General features: G+C 49.0%; 2 protein-coding genes across 2 annotated transcripts; one reads left to right on the top strand and one right to left on the bottom strand.

Moving 5' to 3' along the window:
* The first annotated feature begins 798 nt into the window (after window positions 1-798).
* Window positions 799-4091, top strand: FABP3 (fatty acid binding protein 3). Its single transcript, NM_001030889.2, has 4 exons — window positions 799-927; window positions 1516-1688; window positions 3619-3720; window positions 3800-4091. The coding sequence occupies exons 1-4, from the start codon at window positions 855-857 to the stop codon at window positions 3851-3853; spliced, it is 402 nt and encodes a 133-aa protein (NP_001026060.2). The 5' UTR covers window positions 799-854; the 3' UTR covers window positions 3854-4091.
* A 903-nt stretch (window positions 4092-4994) lies between these two features.
* ZCCHC17 (zinc finger CCHC-type containing 17) lies at window positions 4995-18087 on the bottom strand. The gene is given in 9 exon segments (NM_206978.2): window positions 4995-5902; window positions 13726-13874; window positions 14949-15030; window positions 15032-15050; window positions 15785-15876; window positions 16591-16691; window positions 17439-17496; window positions 17837-17984; window positions 18072-18087. Coding segments are annotated over 8 exon segments (720 nt in total). The 5' UTR covers window positions 17879-17984; window positions 18072-18087; the 3' UTR covers window positions 4995-5725.
* Between the last annotated feature and the right edge of the window lie 64 nt (window positions 18088-18151).

The raw sequence follows: 18151 nt of genomic DNA, 5'->3' as shown, positions 1-18151 counted from the left end.
AGCCCTTCCCATAAATATGTCCCCAGGGGTGACAGCCACCCCCTGCGTGTGTCTGTCCCTGGGTTGGTGACACTTTGGCCGAAGGGACCCCCAGAGCTGTCACCATGGGGCACAACTGGCGGGGTCAGGGGGGGATGGGAGGAGGCTCATCCCTGAGCCAGGGCTGAGTGCCCACTGGGGCAGGGGACACCAAATTCCACTGCCACCGCAATCTCCTGGCATGCTGCAACCCGAGCCTGAAGGAGGGGGGGGGTCGTGTCCCGGATGCCACCAGCCCTGTGGGGACACACCCGTGGAGGAGACAGGGGGACAACACCCACGGGACATGGGGGGCTTCAAGCCTGAACCCAGCAGGGCCAGGACCCCAGGGCAGCTGTTGGGATGGGGCTGGTTTGAGGGGGTCCGAAAGGCGTTGACTGAAATCATCAACGATGGGAGGGATGGGGACGTGGCCGTCCTCGCCCTCGCTGCCCCCAGCACACACACACGGTCCCGCGTGTCCCCACGGACGCTCCCGTGCCTCAGTTTCCCCCTCTCCGCCCACACGTGGCCACGAGCGCGCGGCCACCGCCACCGCACATCCTCACCCCCCCACGCACCCACGCGCGTCCGCGACCGCCGTGGCGCCGCGCACAGCGCACGGGCAGGGGACGGGGGTGGAGGGGGCGGCCGAGGCGAGGGGGGTGGTGGGGGGCGGCGGTTGGCAGCGCTGCCCGTCCCCTCCGGGGTATTTCTGGAGCCTCTTCCCATCATGTGATGGGGCCGGTATTTAAGGAGCCGCGGGGCCGGGCGGCAGCTGCGGGCGGTGCGGCGCTGCGGGGACAGAGGGACGCGGGGACACGCGCGGCTTCGCCATGGTGGAAGCGTTCGTGGGCACCTGGAAGCTGGTGGATACGGCCAATTTCGATGAGTACATGAAGGCGTTGGGTGAGTGGGGGGTCGGGAGGGCGGAAATCGCCGTTTTTTCCGCCTTTTTTTTTTAATTATTATTTTTATTTTTTTAACTGGAGAGGGTGGGGATCGTCGGCTGCTGCACTGCACGGGTTTAAACGGGGAAAATAAAAATAGAAATAATAAAATACAGAAATAGGAATAGGAAAGCGCGACGCGGTGCTGTGCTGGGGAGGGGCTGCTGCCGGGGTTGGGGGTGGGGGGAACGGGTGGAATCCCCCCCCACAACCCCGGTGTGGAGGAAGGGCTGAAGGAGGGGGGCCCAGGGGGTGCGTGCCCACATCCGCTGTCCTGAATCCTCCATCCCTGGGCAGGATGAGACCGCAGCCCCAGAGGGGTCTGGAGGGGCGGTGACCACAGGTGCTTCCCATTCTGCCCAGCCATAAAGGTGCAGCATCTGAGTGATTCCCGGATCCCCCCCCAAAGTACGGCCCCATGGGGATGCAGTGGGACCCTCCTCCCCCCAAAAAAAAGAAAATCACACACAAAAAAAATCCAAAAATACCAGGAGGGGCTCTGGGGTGATGCATGAGGACATTGTGCTGACCCCCATACCCCCACCAGGGGTGGGCTTTGCCACCAGGCAGATGGCCGGCCTGACCAAACCCACCACCATCATCGAGGTGGATGGCGACAAGGTGACGGTGAAGACCCATAGCACCTTCAAGAACACAGAGATCAGCTTCAAGCTGGATGAGGAGTTCGATGAGACCACGGCCGATGACAGGCATGTCAAGGTGAGGGAACTGGGGGGCTGCTTCCCTCCGCCCTTTTCCCTTTGCACCCCTTGCCACCGCTTGCAGCTGGGTTTTGCAGAAGGCGATGCTGTAACCAAGTGGCTGTGTTGCAAAAGAGATTCGGGGGCCACCATGGGGCTTGTAGGACACAAAACTCCTTCCTGCCCCATGGGGAAGCAGGCACAGGGCTGGGTGTGGAGTGAGGTTGGGCTGAAACGGGGCGAGTGTGAGCAAGGCGGTAGTGCCAGGCAGACATTGCAGCATACTTCTGTCTTCATCGTCTGCTCCATCTGCTCAGCCCCCCCGGTGCCATCCCTCTTGCAGGGGAACCAGAGCAGCAGTAGAGCACGGGTTTGGCCCCTGGGAGCTATTTCCATGCACAGCTTTGACTATAACCAGCCTGCCCGCTTTGTCTCGTGACAGCTCGGCCCCAAGCGTAGGGCCGCTCTGCTCAGGGTGGTGGAAACTATGCTAAAAGCTCTTTGGCTGCTGGTGTGTGGCAGGGACGTGTGAAGCAGCCAGGGAAGTGCCCTTCAGACACCCCTCGGCTGGCTGCCAGAGGGCAAACAATAAAAGGGGGGCCCGTCTGGCAGCCCCCACGCAGCCAAGCAGGGAGCTGTGGAGCTGCTGGGCTGTGGGGTGCTCCAAGGAGAGGAGCCACCAAACTGGGGGAGACCCAGGATGTATGGGGTGCAGGGAGCGGAGAACTTGAGCTCTGAAGGGAGCTGAGCTGTGGAGCACCCAAGCAATGGGGACACGTGAAGCATTAGGACATCTGTGCTATGGGGACATCGAGTCACTGGGAGATGTGAACTTCGGGGACATTCAAGTCATGGAGGCTCCTAAGCCATGGGGACACCAATCCATGGGGAGACCTGAGCTATGAGGACATCCAAGTCATGGGGAGACCTAAACCATGAGGATACCCAAGCTATGGGACACACAAGTAGTGGGGAGAGCTGAGGTTTGGGGGCACCCAGCCATGGGTAACCCAAGCCATGAGGAGATCAAAACCAATGCAGAGTCCCTACCCATGAAGGGAACCAAGTGGGTTGCAGGGACCCACATCATGGTGAGACCCAAGCCATGGGAACATCCAACCGTGGGGTGACTCAAGCAATGGGGAGACCTGAGGACATGCAGGTAATGGGGAGTCCTAAGCTATGGGGACATCCAACCACTGTGAGAAGACCCAAACAATGGAGAATCTTAAGTCATGCAGAGCCCTGACCCATGGAGGCACTGAAGGGCTGGATGGACTCAAGCCATGTCAACCAAGACGTGGGGTCAGTGAGATGCAGCAGAACCTGTGCAGTGCTGGGGACCTGAGCCATGGGAAGCCCAGCCCTTGGGTGCCTGTGCTCCAGGAGAGCAGCAGTACTGGGAGCACAGGGAGGTCTGCAGGGGACAAGAGGCTGGGACAGCTGGGGGCACGCGGTCCCCTGGGTTGGAGCTGAGAAATGTCACTGGGAGGCAGAGGACTGGATGCCAGGCAGTGGGGGGATAGCAGAACAGCTGGGCAGCCACTGCCACTTCCCATGCTGGCACAGCTGAGCCCGCTGTCACGCTAACCTTGGCGCTGGCTGGGCTCTCAGGGCTGAGTCAACAGCAGCAGCTATGCAAACAGCAGCCTGGATGAGCAGGGGCTTGTTCAACAGCTCAGCTCAGGATGCAGCTGTGAGGCAGGGAGGGCAGGGTCACCGTGACAGTGGCCCCCGGTGCCAATAGGGACTACGATTGTGACCCAGCTGCTGTCTTGTGCCAAGCTGGGTGAGTAGAGACAGGTGGGATGCTGGCACCCAGGGATCCTGGAGGCACCCATCGCTGGTCTCTGGGCCCCATGGCATGAAAAGGAGCATCCAAAGCTGCAAGGATGGAGCAGCGAAGCTCCAGCCATGAGGGGAACGGTGGTTCTGCTCTCTCTCCACAGTCCTTGGTCAAGCTAGATGGAGGCAAGCTGGTCCACGTGCAGAAGTGGGATGGGAAGGAGACATCGCTAGTGCGGGAGCTGAAGGATGGGAAGTTGATTCTGGTAAGGAAATAAAAAGGATTTTAGATGGGGGATGCCCAAAATCCCACCCCGGTGCTCACCTCCTGCTCTTTGCCCCCAGACTCTCACCATGGGCAACGTGGTCTCCACCCGCACCTATGAGAAGGCATCATAGAGGCTGTCCCCAGCTCCCTGCCCGCCCCCAGTGCCAGCTCCAGCACTGAACTGTCTCTGCCTTCCCCGCGCGGTGCGCGGCGCACCACAGTGCCGGAGCCCTCCAAAGCCACCGCGCCGTGATGCTGTGGTCTCATGGGGCTGGTTGGGGTGAGGGCGTTATGGTGGTTGTTGTTGTTTTTTTTTTTTTTAATGGAAGAACCCACGTGGAAAAATAATAAAAGCGATGTTGTTACAGAGCTGTGGCTGGTGTGCTTGGGAAAAAGGCTTTTGGCATGTGCACCCACGGGCTATCACCGTCCCCTTTATCTGCTGAACGGCACATGTTCTCTTCCCACAGGGCACCCATCGGGCTCACAAACACAGTAACATGTGGGAAAAGCCCAGCAGCAGCCATTTCCCACCAGCAGGACTGGTGAGCCCACTGTAGGGCAGGGCCTGCAGCCCCACTGCACTCAGGGTCTCTGCCACCCATTGCATCAGCACTGCAGTGCCAGGTGGACGCACAGCCTTTTTTTTGGAGGGGATATTAGTTCACTCCAGTGGCAGCTCTGCTATAAATCATCCAGGATACAAGCACACGTCATGCCACTAATTCAGACAGGTGCTGCCTGCCAAAGCATCAGGCGATGTGACGTGCCTGGCCCCAGAGGAGCTGAGGAGCCAAGGTCAAGAGCACGTCAGGTCCTGGGCTGGAAAGGGACCAGCTCAAAGTCAGGCTGAGCCATAGGGACATCTGAAGGAGTTCAGGGGCTGAAGCCCTGTGCCCAGCCCCAACCCTGCTGTGTCAGGCTGAGATTTGGGCAAGCAGCACTGGAAATGGCCCCACTTCAGCAAAACCTCCCTGACCTTCAGCTCCAGTTACAGCACTCCCAATGCAGTCACTACTACGGGCCATCACCAAAAGGCACAGTGAGCCCCACCGCACACCAGTCTTCTTGTGGGGATGGCATCCTCATCCCAGGGAACCCCTGCAGGCTCTGGCACAGGGCTTCCCCCTGCCTGGTTATCAAAACTCCATAACACATCCCATCTCCTCCCAAGCAAGCAGTGCTCAGCTTGCAGGCCAAGGGCTCTTTTATCCACTGCTCAAGATGAAAGTGTGGAGCACACAAAAGAAAGAGAACAGTACAAAGTACACCTGGAGATTTGAGAGATTTATTTTCCATCCTTTACAAAGGCAGCAAATACACCACAGTTAATGTTTACTTAAAATATCACCACTCACCACTTCGCTTCTCACTCTGCCACTTTCAATGTTTACAGACAAAAAATGAATTCAGCAGGGGGAGGGTTTGTGTACCAAAGCCAACTCACGAACCGAGCCCCTCCAGGCAGCGCCTTGCATTGGGAAAGGAGCGGGGCGAGGGCACAGATAGCAGTGCCCTTCCTTGGAGCTGTTGTGCAGCAGGGCTGTGCTCGGTCACTGCAGCTGCACCCATCCAACAGAGCACGTGTGCAGGCAGGCTGGGGCGCAGGGACACACAGCTCCACCTTTTACAGGCAACTGCATCCAGGACTGATGTCACAGCTCAGGGCTGACGCTGACCAGGGCGCCTGCAGGGTGGTGGCAGTTTACCCAGCCCAACAGGAGACTACAGGACACAGAGGGGCTGATGAATGGGTGTAATTAAATTAGACTATGCTGACAGGCACACCCACTGGCCTCGGTGGGAGAAAATGGCAGCCCATGCCTAAGGTAACAGAGGAAAACTTAGAGCAAAGTCAACAACTTTAACAACACAGGCTGAGCATTACTTTTGGAAGAAGGAAACTCCTTGACTCGCTGCAAGGAGCACACTGACTTGCTCCTGCTTGCTCCCAGCAGCACATTCCAGGGATTCACAACAGCAGTGCCCCTCTCTGCCTGCTGTCACTCTTTGGTCTTCTTCTTATGCTTCTTTTTCTTCTTCTTCTGAGCCTTGCTGGCCTTCCCTGAATGCTTGGCCCTCTTGCTGGCTGGCTGAGCCCCATCGCTGTCTGAGTCAGAGCTGTCCGAGTCAGACTCGGAGGACTGCTTACTCTTGTGCTTCTTTTTTTTCTTCTTTTCCTATCGAATGAAGCAAAACAAATAAAGCTTTGCACGTGGGAAAACCGTCACTTGTGTTCACCAGGGCACCGAGCCATTTGCTGTCATGAGAGCCTGAAACGCCGTGAGAGAAGTGAGCCTGTCCCAACACGATGATGCACACAGGCTCTGCCCCAGCTGCATGGACTTTGCCACCTGTGCCAGCCCATAGCTGCAGCAGGCACCCTCTGACAGCTGGCAGGGCAGAGGTGGATACTGAAATGGAAATCCAAGCCCGGATACTGGTAGTCACGTCACAAAGAAAGTACTCCTTATTTAAGGCTATTCCTTTTTATAAGGGTTGGCAGGAGGAAAACTTTTGCCAACAGAATGAGTTTCTGAAACAGCAAGCTGGAAGTGAGTGCTATCCCCACTTCCCCACATCATCAGCAGCCCACAGGCTGCCAGGAAAAGAACACTAATGCACTGGAGCACTAACAACAACACACCCTTCTCCTTACTGCAAAGCCTAAGCGTAGCCAAAATCCAGAGGAATAGTTTGGAAACCTCAACCATCACAGTCATTACCTGGGAACCACGGAGAGAGGGACGGGATGGTCCTCCAGGACCTCTCACCTCCCAGCACACCACAGCTCTGACAGCAGCTGCGTTGGGGCGGACCCCACACCACCCCCTCCCACCCCTCAAGTTGGCCCCAAATGTTTTTCAGATGTGAAGTTTCCATTGGCCTTCCCTGTAGGGGAGATGGGATGAGGAAAGCACCCTTTGGCAATAACCCTCTTTGCACAATCTCATCTTCCCACCACGTGGCCTGCAGAGGTTAGAGGCATCACTGAACCCCCAGGGCTGCATTGCTGCGAGGCTCTGAAACAAAAGCTACACAGCATTCAAGAGGGACCTTTCTGTCATGCATTTCTGCATTTATATGCAGAAAAAGATGAGCTGGTTCTTGAATAAGTCGTGCAAGGAACTTTATAAGAGGAACTGAGTTCTGAGGCACTGAGCAGTAACTTCTTAGCACAGATTACTCTGAAATCAGTACTGCAGTACACCTCCTCCCAAAGTTGCATCAGAGAGAGAATCTCAAGGCAGACAAAGACTATTTAACTGTGCAGGGATGGCAATTTGTATCTACCTAATTAGACAGCAGGACTGAGGGGGAGGATACTATCTGGCTGTGCAGACAGCACATGAAGGCCAGCAGCAGCCCTGCTGTGCCCCTCAGCCCAGAGCAGCAGCTGGGCCACCACCTGCAGGGTGCAAACCAAGCAGCCCCAGCACCAGAGGGGAGCAGGATAGCAACACCATGATTCTGGGAAGTAAATTAAAGCACCATGCAGGTGAGCAGGCCCAACATGCAGTATATTGTAAAGCATGCTGAGACTGCTAATGATGGTTCCAGATCTCCATCTAAGTCCAGCAAGCATTCCATCCAGCAACAAGCACTCACTGCTTTCTTCCACAGTCGTATCAACACTAAGAAAGAGACCTTTCTCTGCAGATGTGTATCATGAATTTTCACTGCAGCTCAAGGGCATAAGAAGGACATAAGAAGACATGCAAAGTGGAGTTTCACAAAACTGAGATGGGCCAGCAAGGCCACCCGTGCCACTGCAAATATGTGATAGGCTCAGCCAACTGCAGTGAGGAATGCAGCCCAGCAAGCAAAGCTTGCTGCTCTAAGCCCTATACTGGTGTTTTTGCTTGAAGTGAGCTACACATTCCTGGACAATATATGTGTGCTAACTGTTCTGGACCTGCCTGCGTAAGGCTGGCACAGACTTTCCCAAACTTGCTGAAAACCAGCACCCTATTCCATTACCCAGTTATGCAGGCAAGTCCAAGTGCTAGTTATACTAGATGAGGCTTTTTCCCTATCTGTAGCCCAGCTCCTTTCCCCACATGCATCTTATTTAGTCTTGTCATCCTCTCACAGTTCACAAGCACTGCGCTCTCCATGCACAGCTTGGGCCCAAGAATGGCTCTTCCTGAAAGCACTGAACTATCGCAGGGGTTTGCAGAAACACAGCTGGAGTGGAAGTGAGCTCATAGAAACAACCTCCAAGTGGGGCAAAAGCAAAGAGACACTGCCAGAGATGGGCACTGCCACTGACAGTCCCAAACACAATGTTTCCACTGTTTGCCATATAAAACATGTTTTACATTCCACTATGCAAGGGAGAGTAAAATGAGAAGCCTGGAGACCCCAAGCTAGCAGCTCTGCTTATTTTCAATGCCAGGTGTTTCCAATGACCTCAAGGTCACCTTTGGGCTTGCAGTAGAATTTTACTGGAAGAGGCCTGCTGTAAATCACACCCCTGCCTTGGCAGGGCTGATTGTGCCATGCACTCGTTTCATGAGGAAACTCAAAAAAGCAGCAAGCCCAAAGGCACAATTGTGCAAGACCCAGGGCTACAGGCAGAACAAGGTTTCTGGAAGGTTTCCTCTCTTGGCTAGCTGCTCCGTGCATCCACAGCCAACCCAGAAGAACAGTTAAGCCAAGGAAGAGGAAAAGAATACATGAACAGGCAAAGGGAACAGCACCATCAGTCATGGATATACAAGTGATACCTACACAGAATCAGAATGACTCACGTGGGCAAGTATTTCTACCTGCTCCAACAAAGCTAGGATCAGAACTGGGTGCTGAAGGTCTGAATCCAGCACTGACACTGCGGGCCTGTCCTGAGTCACTCTGGGATGCCTACAGCACTGCCTGGGGCTGGCTACACACCCACCCCACCCAGGCGAAAACAGCCATCCCAGCTAAAAAACTGGAAAGCATCCACCTAAAAGAAACTTGCTTCACAGAAGGAAGCCTGAGAAAGGCAACGTGCCTACTCACCCACAAGACTGCAAATGAAGAAACCAGTATTCGTGTGAGAAACAGCTGCTAAGAACAGAAAAATAATAAATGAGGCAAAGATGGGGGGGAAAATCCCCCATAATAACTGACTTTTCCATCCTGACTCTGCTTCTGCTGTTGGCTTGAAGGTCCTCTGGCAGCTCACTGTGACAAGGGAGGATGTTAAAGCCAAGACCACGCAGTGTGGAGGTATGCTTTAACAGGGCATTTCACCCAGCTGCTGGCAGCCCTCCAGTGCCTCACCTCATGCTATAAAGGGCAAGCTGTCTTCAGATTGCCTGGGGAAAAAAGTGCCTCAATGCAAAGAGCACAGAGAAGGCTGAGTTCTCCCCCTCCTCCCCACAAAACATTCCTTCCATTAACTTCAGTCACTTCCAGGCAAGCGTGGTCTCCATATGAATACACCAGCTCACAGGAAGACAAGCTGAGGGGTGTACACGTTTCATTTAGTAGTCATTGGTAACACGTTCTCCCCTAAGAGTGGGGATATGAGCAGCCCATCTAAAAATCTCAATTCAGCATGGATAACACACCACAGCACCAGACAGGCACTCTCAACTAAGGAGAAAGAAAGAAGGAAGCTAGTAACTTATTAAATGTGAAACACAGCAATTATTTTAGGGAGACCATACAGCAAAGACAAGGCACAGCTTGAGGCCTCTCAGACCTCAGGGAAGATTCAGAGAACCAAGCTGGCTTTTGGCAGGTATCAGCTTCTGTAGCTCCACAACAGCACCATGATAACTGTGACAATACCGACTTCACTACAAAGACTCACATGGCGAGGGCAGAAGCAAACCACTACCATCTTCTTCTGAAGACTGTTAAGAGTTAAATCTTCTAGGAAAAAGGACTCAGTGTGGAGAATTTTCTCAAGCTTTTCCAGGCAGTGCATGTGGTGAGAAAACTGGAGAAGACCATAACTAACAGTTTCATTCCAGAGCTTGGGAAGCTGTCTCAGCATGCAAAGGCTGAAGATAAGACAGGATGTCACAGCTGTCCCCTCAGGATTACAGGGAGAGGTACACCAATCACAGTCACAAAGGAAAAGACACTAGACCACAAGACCTGACTTTAAGTGCCAGCATCCTGGTACAGAACGAGCAGCACTCAGCTGCCTTCCCATGCCCTGCTGCATGCTGGACTTGCCCCACTCACCAGGAGCTACCTGCACTGCACAGCATTCCTCTGGTTTGCATGTCAGTAATAAAGTAAACGTCCAGACTCTGCCTTTAATAACAGCAGCAAAGCCTCCCCAGGCCCAGAGGTACAGACAGGTCTCCAGAGAGGATTGCTGCTGATGGATGAAGCTGAGCTCAGCTCTGTTCTCAGGCACATCCAGGCACTCCCTCAGTACTACAAACACTGCATTTGTGCAAGCAGTGTGAGAGATTCTTGCCCAAATTTTGCCCAGATTCTGAATGGTGGCTGCCTCTGAGCATCTTTACAAGTACAAAGATCATTACAGTTCTTCATATGCACTGTTCAGTACATCTATTACAGTTCTACTAAAATAGAACAAACTTGCTTCAAAATCCTTCAAATACAGCAACTGTGTTGAGGGCTGGCACACAGAAGCTGAGCAGCTGGGCTACAGCCTGATAGCCCTGGCTTTCCTATTGCCAGGTATTTTGAAGAAGCTGGTATTATTAAAGGGGACCACATTACTCCAGGCCTTTTCCTGTTCTTTGTAAGACAGATTGCTTGGGGCTACATTCTAAGAATGTTAGAACAGCTCATTCCTTCTACAAGTATTTGATTTTGAGATAAGAGGGGAGTGTCCACAACTCTCAAAGAAGTTTAAAGAATTTTTCACCAGCACTTTGTAGCCATGGTGTTGTTTAGAGCCTTTATGTCTATCTTTGGGATAAAGGAAAGTGGATTTCCAGCTGTCTGTCCTCCTGCATCTCTAGCAAGGTGCTGATATTCCTGCTAAGTTTTTAATTAAAAAAATACAAAATAAAAAAAACCCCCATCTCTCAGTTTAATATTAAATGAGATTCATAATGTAAATCCAAAAAATATATTTTACTCCTCGTTTAACGACCAGTTAAAATTTATCTGATGAGAAGAGTCTAGGCTATGGCCATTTATTAGAAATAGCAAAAGTCAGAAAAGCATAGATAAGGATGTTAAAGAGAAATGCACACTGTGTGAAGGAAGTGGACATGACTCTGCAATGCCCTGTTGTCATTTAAGAATTAGCAACAGGCAAGAACAGATGAGCTTGATGAGTTACAGTTCATTGAACAAACAACGTAATGAGGTGTGGTTTTAATTGAAAGACTACAGGAATACTTCACGGTAATCTTTTACAGGATGGGAGAAAAAAGCTATGAGGATTGCAGAAAAGCCATCACAGATCACATTTACCATACAGTTCCAGTGACCATTGCGAAACCACAGCAGAGGACAGGTCATTTTTATAAAGTTCACATTAGAGATATTCCTCCTAGTGCTGAAACAGCAGTTCTTTTCTCAGAGGGCAAGAGAGAAGAATCAGAAGGGTTTGTTTTTTCTCAGCACGCCTCCCTCCTACGCAAGCTCAGCACAGGCACACTGCCGTGTTCCCATAGGAGCTCCCTCACCCTGTGACCCACAGAGTAAAAGTGAAAGGGACACAGCAACAGCCTGCACAGCTGTCAGGGCTCCTCAGATGCTCTCTGGTACTTCCACAGCACAGTGACAGCACTAGATGAGCTTCTGCCACCAGCCACTGTTTTCTCACTGATAACAGGAGGTGTGTAGTATTGACATGGTGATCTGTAAGGAGAAAGTCTCGTACCCACTGTCATTACAGAAGCGGATGTTCCAGAGCAGAGAGCTCCACTCTGTAAACATCATAAAATTCAGGCAGGAGAAGAGTAGAAAACTGAAGAACTTTGTGTTTGTCTCCACTGTGGTATGGAAGAGATTTCAGTGGTACAAAAAACACTGTTTTTTTTTTCTTCCAGGACTCTCACAAACCAGGACAACAGCAGCAAACCACATTTCTCCAAAAAGGAAGGATCCAGCCATACAGTAACTCTGGGGATGACATGCAGACAAAGCAGGGAGTAAGGTTCCCAGAGCATCTCTTTAAGGAGTGTCTGGAGGGAGGAAAAAGCACTCAGGGACTGCAAGAAACTAGCAGGTCAGGGACACAGAAAGTGCTGATAATGAACAACCTAGAGCATTAGTGCTATTACTACGACACTAAACAGCAGTTTCTTATCTGCCAAGCACCTCTCTACTCACTAAAAATATACTGCTTCTACACCTACATAACAAACATCAGATTGGATGGGGTTTGCAAAGTAATTCTCACTAGGTAGATCGAGCTATTTCTATTTTGTGTAAACCCTCTCAGGGCTCCAGGCAAGCAGGGAAGCACACAGTGGCTCCCAGACAAGATCACAGCAGGCACCCAAGTCAACAAGGGAGCTATTCATTTCGAGGATCCCACATCCTGCCTCTAGAAGGCTCAAAGTTTTATTTTCCAGCACTGGAAAACATCTGAAAACTTTTGATCTCCTACTTGAGAAGGGAGAAGATCAAAGAAACAAGCAGCATTTAAAGAAAAGCCGTTAATCCACGGACTAGAAAACAAAAAAAGAAAGTAACCAATTCACAACAGTGACCCACATATCCTGCAGTCCCAGCAGGGCAAGGCTCCACAGGTAACCCCTACCACATTGGATAGGCACCAACGTGATAAAGCACTATTTGTGTACCTCCCAGTACAGGTTTTCCCAATAGAATTGAAATAACAGCTACACTGTAAGACAAAGTGAGCCACTACCAGGTAAATCGTCGTTGTTCTAGAGGGAGAACTCCAGGTAGGAGAAGCAAGCTCTGCTGAGTTTTTGCCAACAGCCTACTCTCACCATGGCAAGACTGATGTCTGAAACAGTCACAGTTATGCTGGGATCTCCGAGACAAGCCAGTTCAGTTGAGTGCTTCCAAGACCAGAATAGAGAAGATTACATGTATTCTACACTGCAGCATAACAACACACCACAGACAAGCCCAGCACACTATTGAATGAGAGCCTATGTACTAGGAAGCAAAGCACATCTCACTACCTCTACCAAAAGTTTTCCCCTTCTGCAGCCTGACCTGCTTCTAAACAAGGGAAATCCCACTGCCCTTACTGTCTGCTGCCCCTCTCCAGTAAAACAGAATGGCTAGAAGGAAGGGGAGGGTGGGGGGAATAAAAAAAAAAAGGCTTTGGAAGAGTGATGGAGACTCATGTTGTGAAGGTGGCTGACAAAGTGTTTACTTACTGGAGTCTCAAAACCTCACTTCTCAAGTCTCAAAGTCTCACTTCCGTATAATGAGACAGACCACCAAGCACTCCTGTTTTAGATTCAAACCTCATCTACTTTTTTTTTTCCTTAATTAAATCAGTATGCTCTGAAACCAGAGTTCAACCATTCCAAGATTAAGATACAAGAACATAAAAGATCTCTTATCCCTGGAAATTTGTAGCTTTATAGCCTGGAAATGGAGTATGCTTCCTGTGCAAATACAACCTGTGATTTTACCCTGGCGTATGCAGATATACCTAGTTCACATCAAACAAGCTGGCAAGGCAGCAGTGAGCATTTGCTTCAGATTAAATAAAGGTGATTGGATAGGAGCAGTAAGAGAGAAGACAAAAGAGCACTATTGGCAAGAAACATGGAAATTCAGGAAACCTAAGTAAGTTCTATTGAGCTTCACAACAAGAAAAAGATCCCTTTCTCACTGTAAGGAACCTCTTTTGAGAGCTATGCGTTATAACACAGCTTAGGGACAGTTTAACAAGAATAAAAGGAGACAGATTAAGAACTACTGCCGAGTCCGTAGAAGAGATTGTCATTTAGCTACAGAATCTGCCACTTCCTCAGCCCAGAAATGTCCACTCAATCGCATGCTGTAGTAAATCACAGATGCAACTCAACAGAACCATCTTGTCTGGCTCACTTTTCCAGACTAGCAGTAAGGTACCTCATACCTTCTTCCTTTTCCTTGAAGAATCATCAGACACACTGCTCTTTCCGCGTCTTTCACATTCTGCTGCTGTCACCTCCTCTTCTTCCTCTTCTGGAATCAGGCTGTATTTGGTCCCTCCAGGCTGCATGAAACATTCCTTGGCAAAATGACCTGCAAAAGAATGTCTGAAGGAGCAATCCCTCACACACTCCTATTTTGTACAACTGCATTTCATACACCTGAAGTGCCAACAACAACCTTTTTTATTGGTAGCCACAATACAACAATCTCGAATGTACATTTTTTTGTCCAGGTATTTGTACTACTTTAGCATGCCCTGATTAAAAAAGATGAGAATAAGTGCAAAGTACATCATTTTGGAAAGACTAGTCAAAGCAAAGCTAAAACACTCTTTATGAACAGGGAAGTAAGGGCAAGGACGTAAGCAGCATGAAAAAGTATACACAGGAGGGATGGATATCTGGTGGGTGAGTGGAAAAATGAAGGATCTAGGTAAGTTCTGGAGTTTCTTTAGAATGACATTTCATACAACCACTGCACAGAACCAGACTGGCGTTTAATAGCTGGCCTTCTATCTGTCTTTATTAGCCTTCTCCAAAATAGCATCAACTCCAGTCTAACCACTTATACTCTATGGTCAAACAATGTAAGACAAGAAGTTGGGTGCAGCAAAAACTCAAGATACAAAGAACTACCTGAGTCCTCAACGCTTGCAAAGCTACTGTAGAAGTACCACATAAGCTAACTTCCCACTGTTGCACTAAGCAAAATACAAAAGCCTTAGGTAAAAATGCTTACCCAGAGCTCTAAGACAGCTGCTTGCAAAATTACACTGTGTTTCCAGCAACTAATCAGTGAAGTCATTTTCACTGACCTTTCTTACCCTCATGAAACAGTTTGGTGAAGGCATGCATTTTTTTCTTACAATGCAAAACCAGAATGAAGCCTTGGTTATAAAGGCAGAATAAAAACACAGGAAGAAGAGAACCCATACTCAGAAGGCTCAGGGATGCAGTTTTAAGAAACACACCTTCTAAAAGGAATTTATTTAAGTCTTCACTCTGCACAACAATTGATGTATAACGTTGTTCTCCTCAAAGCAAAATTTAGCCCTTACAAAACAAAACGCAGTAAGACAGACATCACTACAATTCCATCCACAGGTCACTATCTGGTTAGAACAAGGCTGTGTCGAAAGAACAAAACAACGCCACAAAAACATACCTTTGCAGCCACATTTCTTGCACACAGTGTTCAAGACAGCTTCAAGTGTGATCTTCTGACTGGTGTAGTCTCTAAACGTGCGTTTTTTTCCTCTCATCCTGACTGGAAAAAGAAGAAAAGTTCCACTTTCAATCTCAACCCTTTATAGTTACACACAGGCAAGCTAAATTCCCTCCCTTCCCCTCCAAACGTTGCTCTAAAAGCACAATTAGGCTAAATCAAAGAATGACAACCTATACATTAGAATAAACCACATCATTAAGAGCATATTAATGATACCTTGTATTTTAAGATCAACTGAACAGCTTCTACACAAAGCAGGCAAATGCTAGAAGCTGCAATTAAGTCCTTTACAGTAACATCCATATTGTTTTATTTTCACACTGGACAAGCGTGCAATTTTATTTGATCTGCAAGACACGTCACAGGAAAAGGTAGACAAGGAAGCTCTGGAACATCTGAGCAGTTGAGATTTGGTTTCATATCATGTACAAGTGAGTCTATGCCCATCTTGGATGAACAACTTTCCCAGCACAAGTGCACAACCATCACTAAATGCAAGAACCAAAATGCTACCAGGGTGCAAAGGGCTGAAATTCACTGCTAGAGTGAAATTCCTGCCAGCCTCTAAGCAGCACGACCAAGGAAGCACCTACAGTCAGCGCTCCAACCAGCCAGTGCACTGCTAAGCAGCTCAGGAAGAGCTTCCCTCACCCTCTGAAGGAAGGAGGACCTTGAAGATAATTATGGCAGGAAGGCTAGGAAGGACAGGCAGGGAAAAGCAGGCAGCAGCAACCTGCACGACCTGTTATACTCTACTCAGTAGATTTACCTACTCAAGGGAAACATTGTTTGGATCAAGATCTTTCCCTGTGCCTTGGTTAACAACCTTCATGGAAAGGGACAGTTTCAGTTTGTCATCTTTCATCTGAAAGAGAAATTAATGGAACAAGAGTAAGTGACAGGATGCTAATTAATACAATCCATGAGGCCTACAGAGAGAAGGAATGAAATTGTTAGCAGAACAGAGCACTATAAAGAATACCAAGCCAAAGCGATTCTGTTCTATTATATTGCAGTTGCATTTTCAGTGTAGAGCACTCCGATAAACAGAAAAGCTTCTGCTTAAGTAGCTGATCCAGAAAAAAAGACAAGATCACTATAAATCCTTTCAAATTAGCAGAAAATCAATACGACCAAACCTGTACCGAGGAAGAATTGGAAACTCTGCTATAATTCTCAAATATATCACCCACAAGAGAAATCCCCCAGATCAGTAGTTTAGCAAATTTGCATCCTGAAAAATTAAGTTGTACCAGCCTTTTCCTTACAGCCCTTGACAATGCAAGGTGGGAATGGGTGTGCAGAGAAAGAGTACAATTCTGCTGCTTTTCAGTCAAAAGCTTTAATGAAGACCCTTTTCCTGAACTGCATTATTTTGAGGCAGAAGTCAGTGCCCAAAGTCACATTTGAAAGTAGGCAGAGCTCACCCACTGGCAAAAATCAACACATCACACCCCTAACAAAGCAATGAGCACACAGCCCCTGCACACAGAATTTCAAAGTCCACTGTTCTTACAGGATACTGTATTACAATCTACTTATATCTATACAGCACAGAAGGAACAAGAATTAATGTTACCTCTTTTCCAATGAGCTTCACCCATACTTTGTCTCCAACATCTACTACCTCCGAGGGCTTATCTATGCGGCAGGAGGACATGTGAGTCTTATGAACAAGGCCTGATCAGAATTTTGGAAGAAAGGGGGAAAAAAAAAGTTGTGCACTAATCAAGAAATAATACTACAAAATAAACACTATTCATTTTTTTGATCTTCAGCACATCCTTTTCAGTATTTCTACTTTTGTGTATGTGTGGTAATGTGTATTAGCACAGTAATAGGTGTGTATGAAGGAGAAGTACAGAAACACAGTTTGTTTAGGCTCTGCACCTCAAAGCAACTTCTCTACAGCAGACACACTTCTGTCCAAAACTTTTATTAGAACTGGCACAAAAGTAACTGGGCACTTTTGAATCACTGGGAAGTGACTATTTGTCAGATAACAGAGCAACAAACTAATATTGCTCTTTATGTAAAATCAGTTTGTTTCACACTGCATCTTTCCCACAACTGTAAACAGAGCTTGAACACAGCCGTGATTTGTTTTATCTGAGCTTTAATTCAGTCTTTTCCATTAAACTCATTCAAAAGGGCCATTAGAGAAATAAGCAGCGCAAACCATGAAGCTATAGCAATTCTCTATTTTGCCTATACGTAAATATACCACACTTAGGAAAAAGCCATATCTAAACAGACCTCTGAGTCTCACATGCAAGCATACCATCTAAATTCTACGTTCTAAGAGCATCAACTGGCTCTTTATTAAAAAAGCAACACTTTTTCTAAAAGCTGCCAAGTGCTTAATCCCGAGCCTGGCTGCTCAGCTTGGACACATTACCAAGTCCAAATAAAATAACAGAAACAAACCTTGCTTCCTGCAGCCTGGGATTTTTATAAATGCCCCATACTCTGTCACAGCAGCCACCTGTGAAGAAAACCAACACAACGTTTAAGAGAAAGCCCTTAAAACACCTGCTCTCAATAAAGTGGTTTAGAACACACATGACATCCAGAGGGCTCACATGATTTCCTACAACTTTGGGCACCTCAGCAGGTTAGAGCCAGCACTGCCTGATAACAAGAGCACACGGGGCCAGCTGCTCCTGTGCTATCCAGACAAAACAAGCATCTTATAGAGGCTTATATGCACACAGTTTCATACATGAGCACACAAACACAGATGCACATGGATAAAGGCCCAAACTAAGCAGCAATAAGGAACAGAGCCACATCTTCCTCTGCTTCCCAGCACTGTGCTCACACACCTCGCCCTGGAAGATGGCGTAGAGCTCCGGCAGCGGCTCCATCGCCTCAGCACCGGGGGGCGACACACTGCGGGGCCTCCAACACTGCCCACGGCATCCGCGACCGCCTCCCAGCCGGCTCCAGCTACTGCATCAGGACTAGAGTTGCCTTAAAGAAAAAAAGATTAATTAAAGAAAAACGCCTCCCATTACCAAATCCTCAGACAAACCCACAACAAAAACACCTCTTACTCACTCTACCCCGCACTCACTTCCACCATTTGGCCACCTCTACCCCGCCCTCACCCGAAGAACGCCTTCAGTCCACCAATCACC

This window comes from Gallus gallus, chromosome 23 (assembly GCF_016699485.2).
Source record: "Gallus gallus isolate bGalGal1 chromosome 23, bGalGal1.mat.broiler.GRCg7b, whole genome shotgun sequence".
NCBI lineage: Eukaryota > Metazoa > Chordata > Aves > Galliformes > Phasianidae > Gallus > Gallus gallus.
This window is presented reverse-complemented; position numbering and strand designations above follow the sequence as displayed.

What these genes read in the sequence shown, in the direction of transcription:
- FABP3 (NM_001030889.2), top strand. Translation starts at nt 855, where the DNA reads ATGGTGGAAGCGTTCGTGGGCACCTGGAAGCTGGTGGATACGGCCAAT. An exon ending in TGAGTACATGAAGGCGTTGG is followed by an intron (nt 928 to 1,515) that starts GTGAGTGGGGGG and finishes TACCCCCACCAG; the next exon opens with GGGTGGGCTTTGCCACCAGG. An exon ending in CCGATGACAGGCATGTCAAG is followed by an intron (nt 1,689 to 3,618) that starts GTGAGGGAACTG and finishes CTCTCTCCACAG; the next exon opens with TCCTTGGTCAAGCTAGATGG.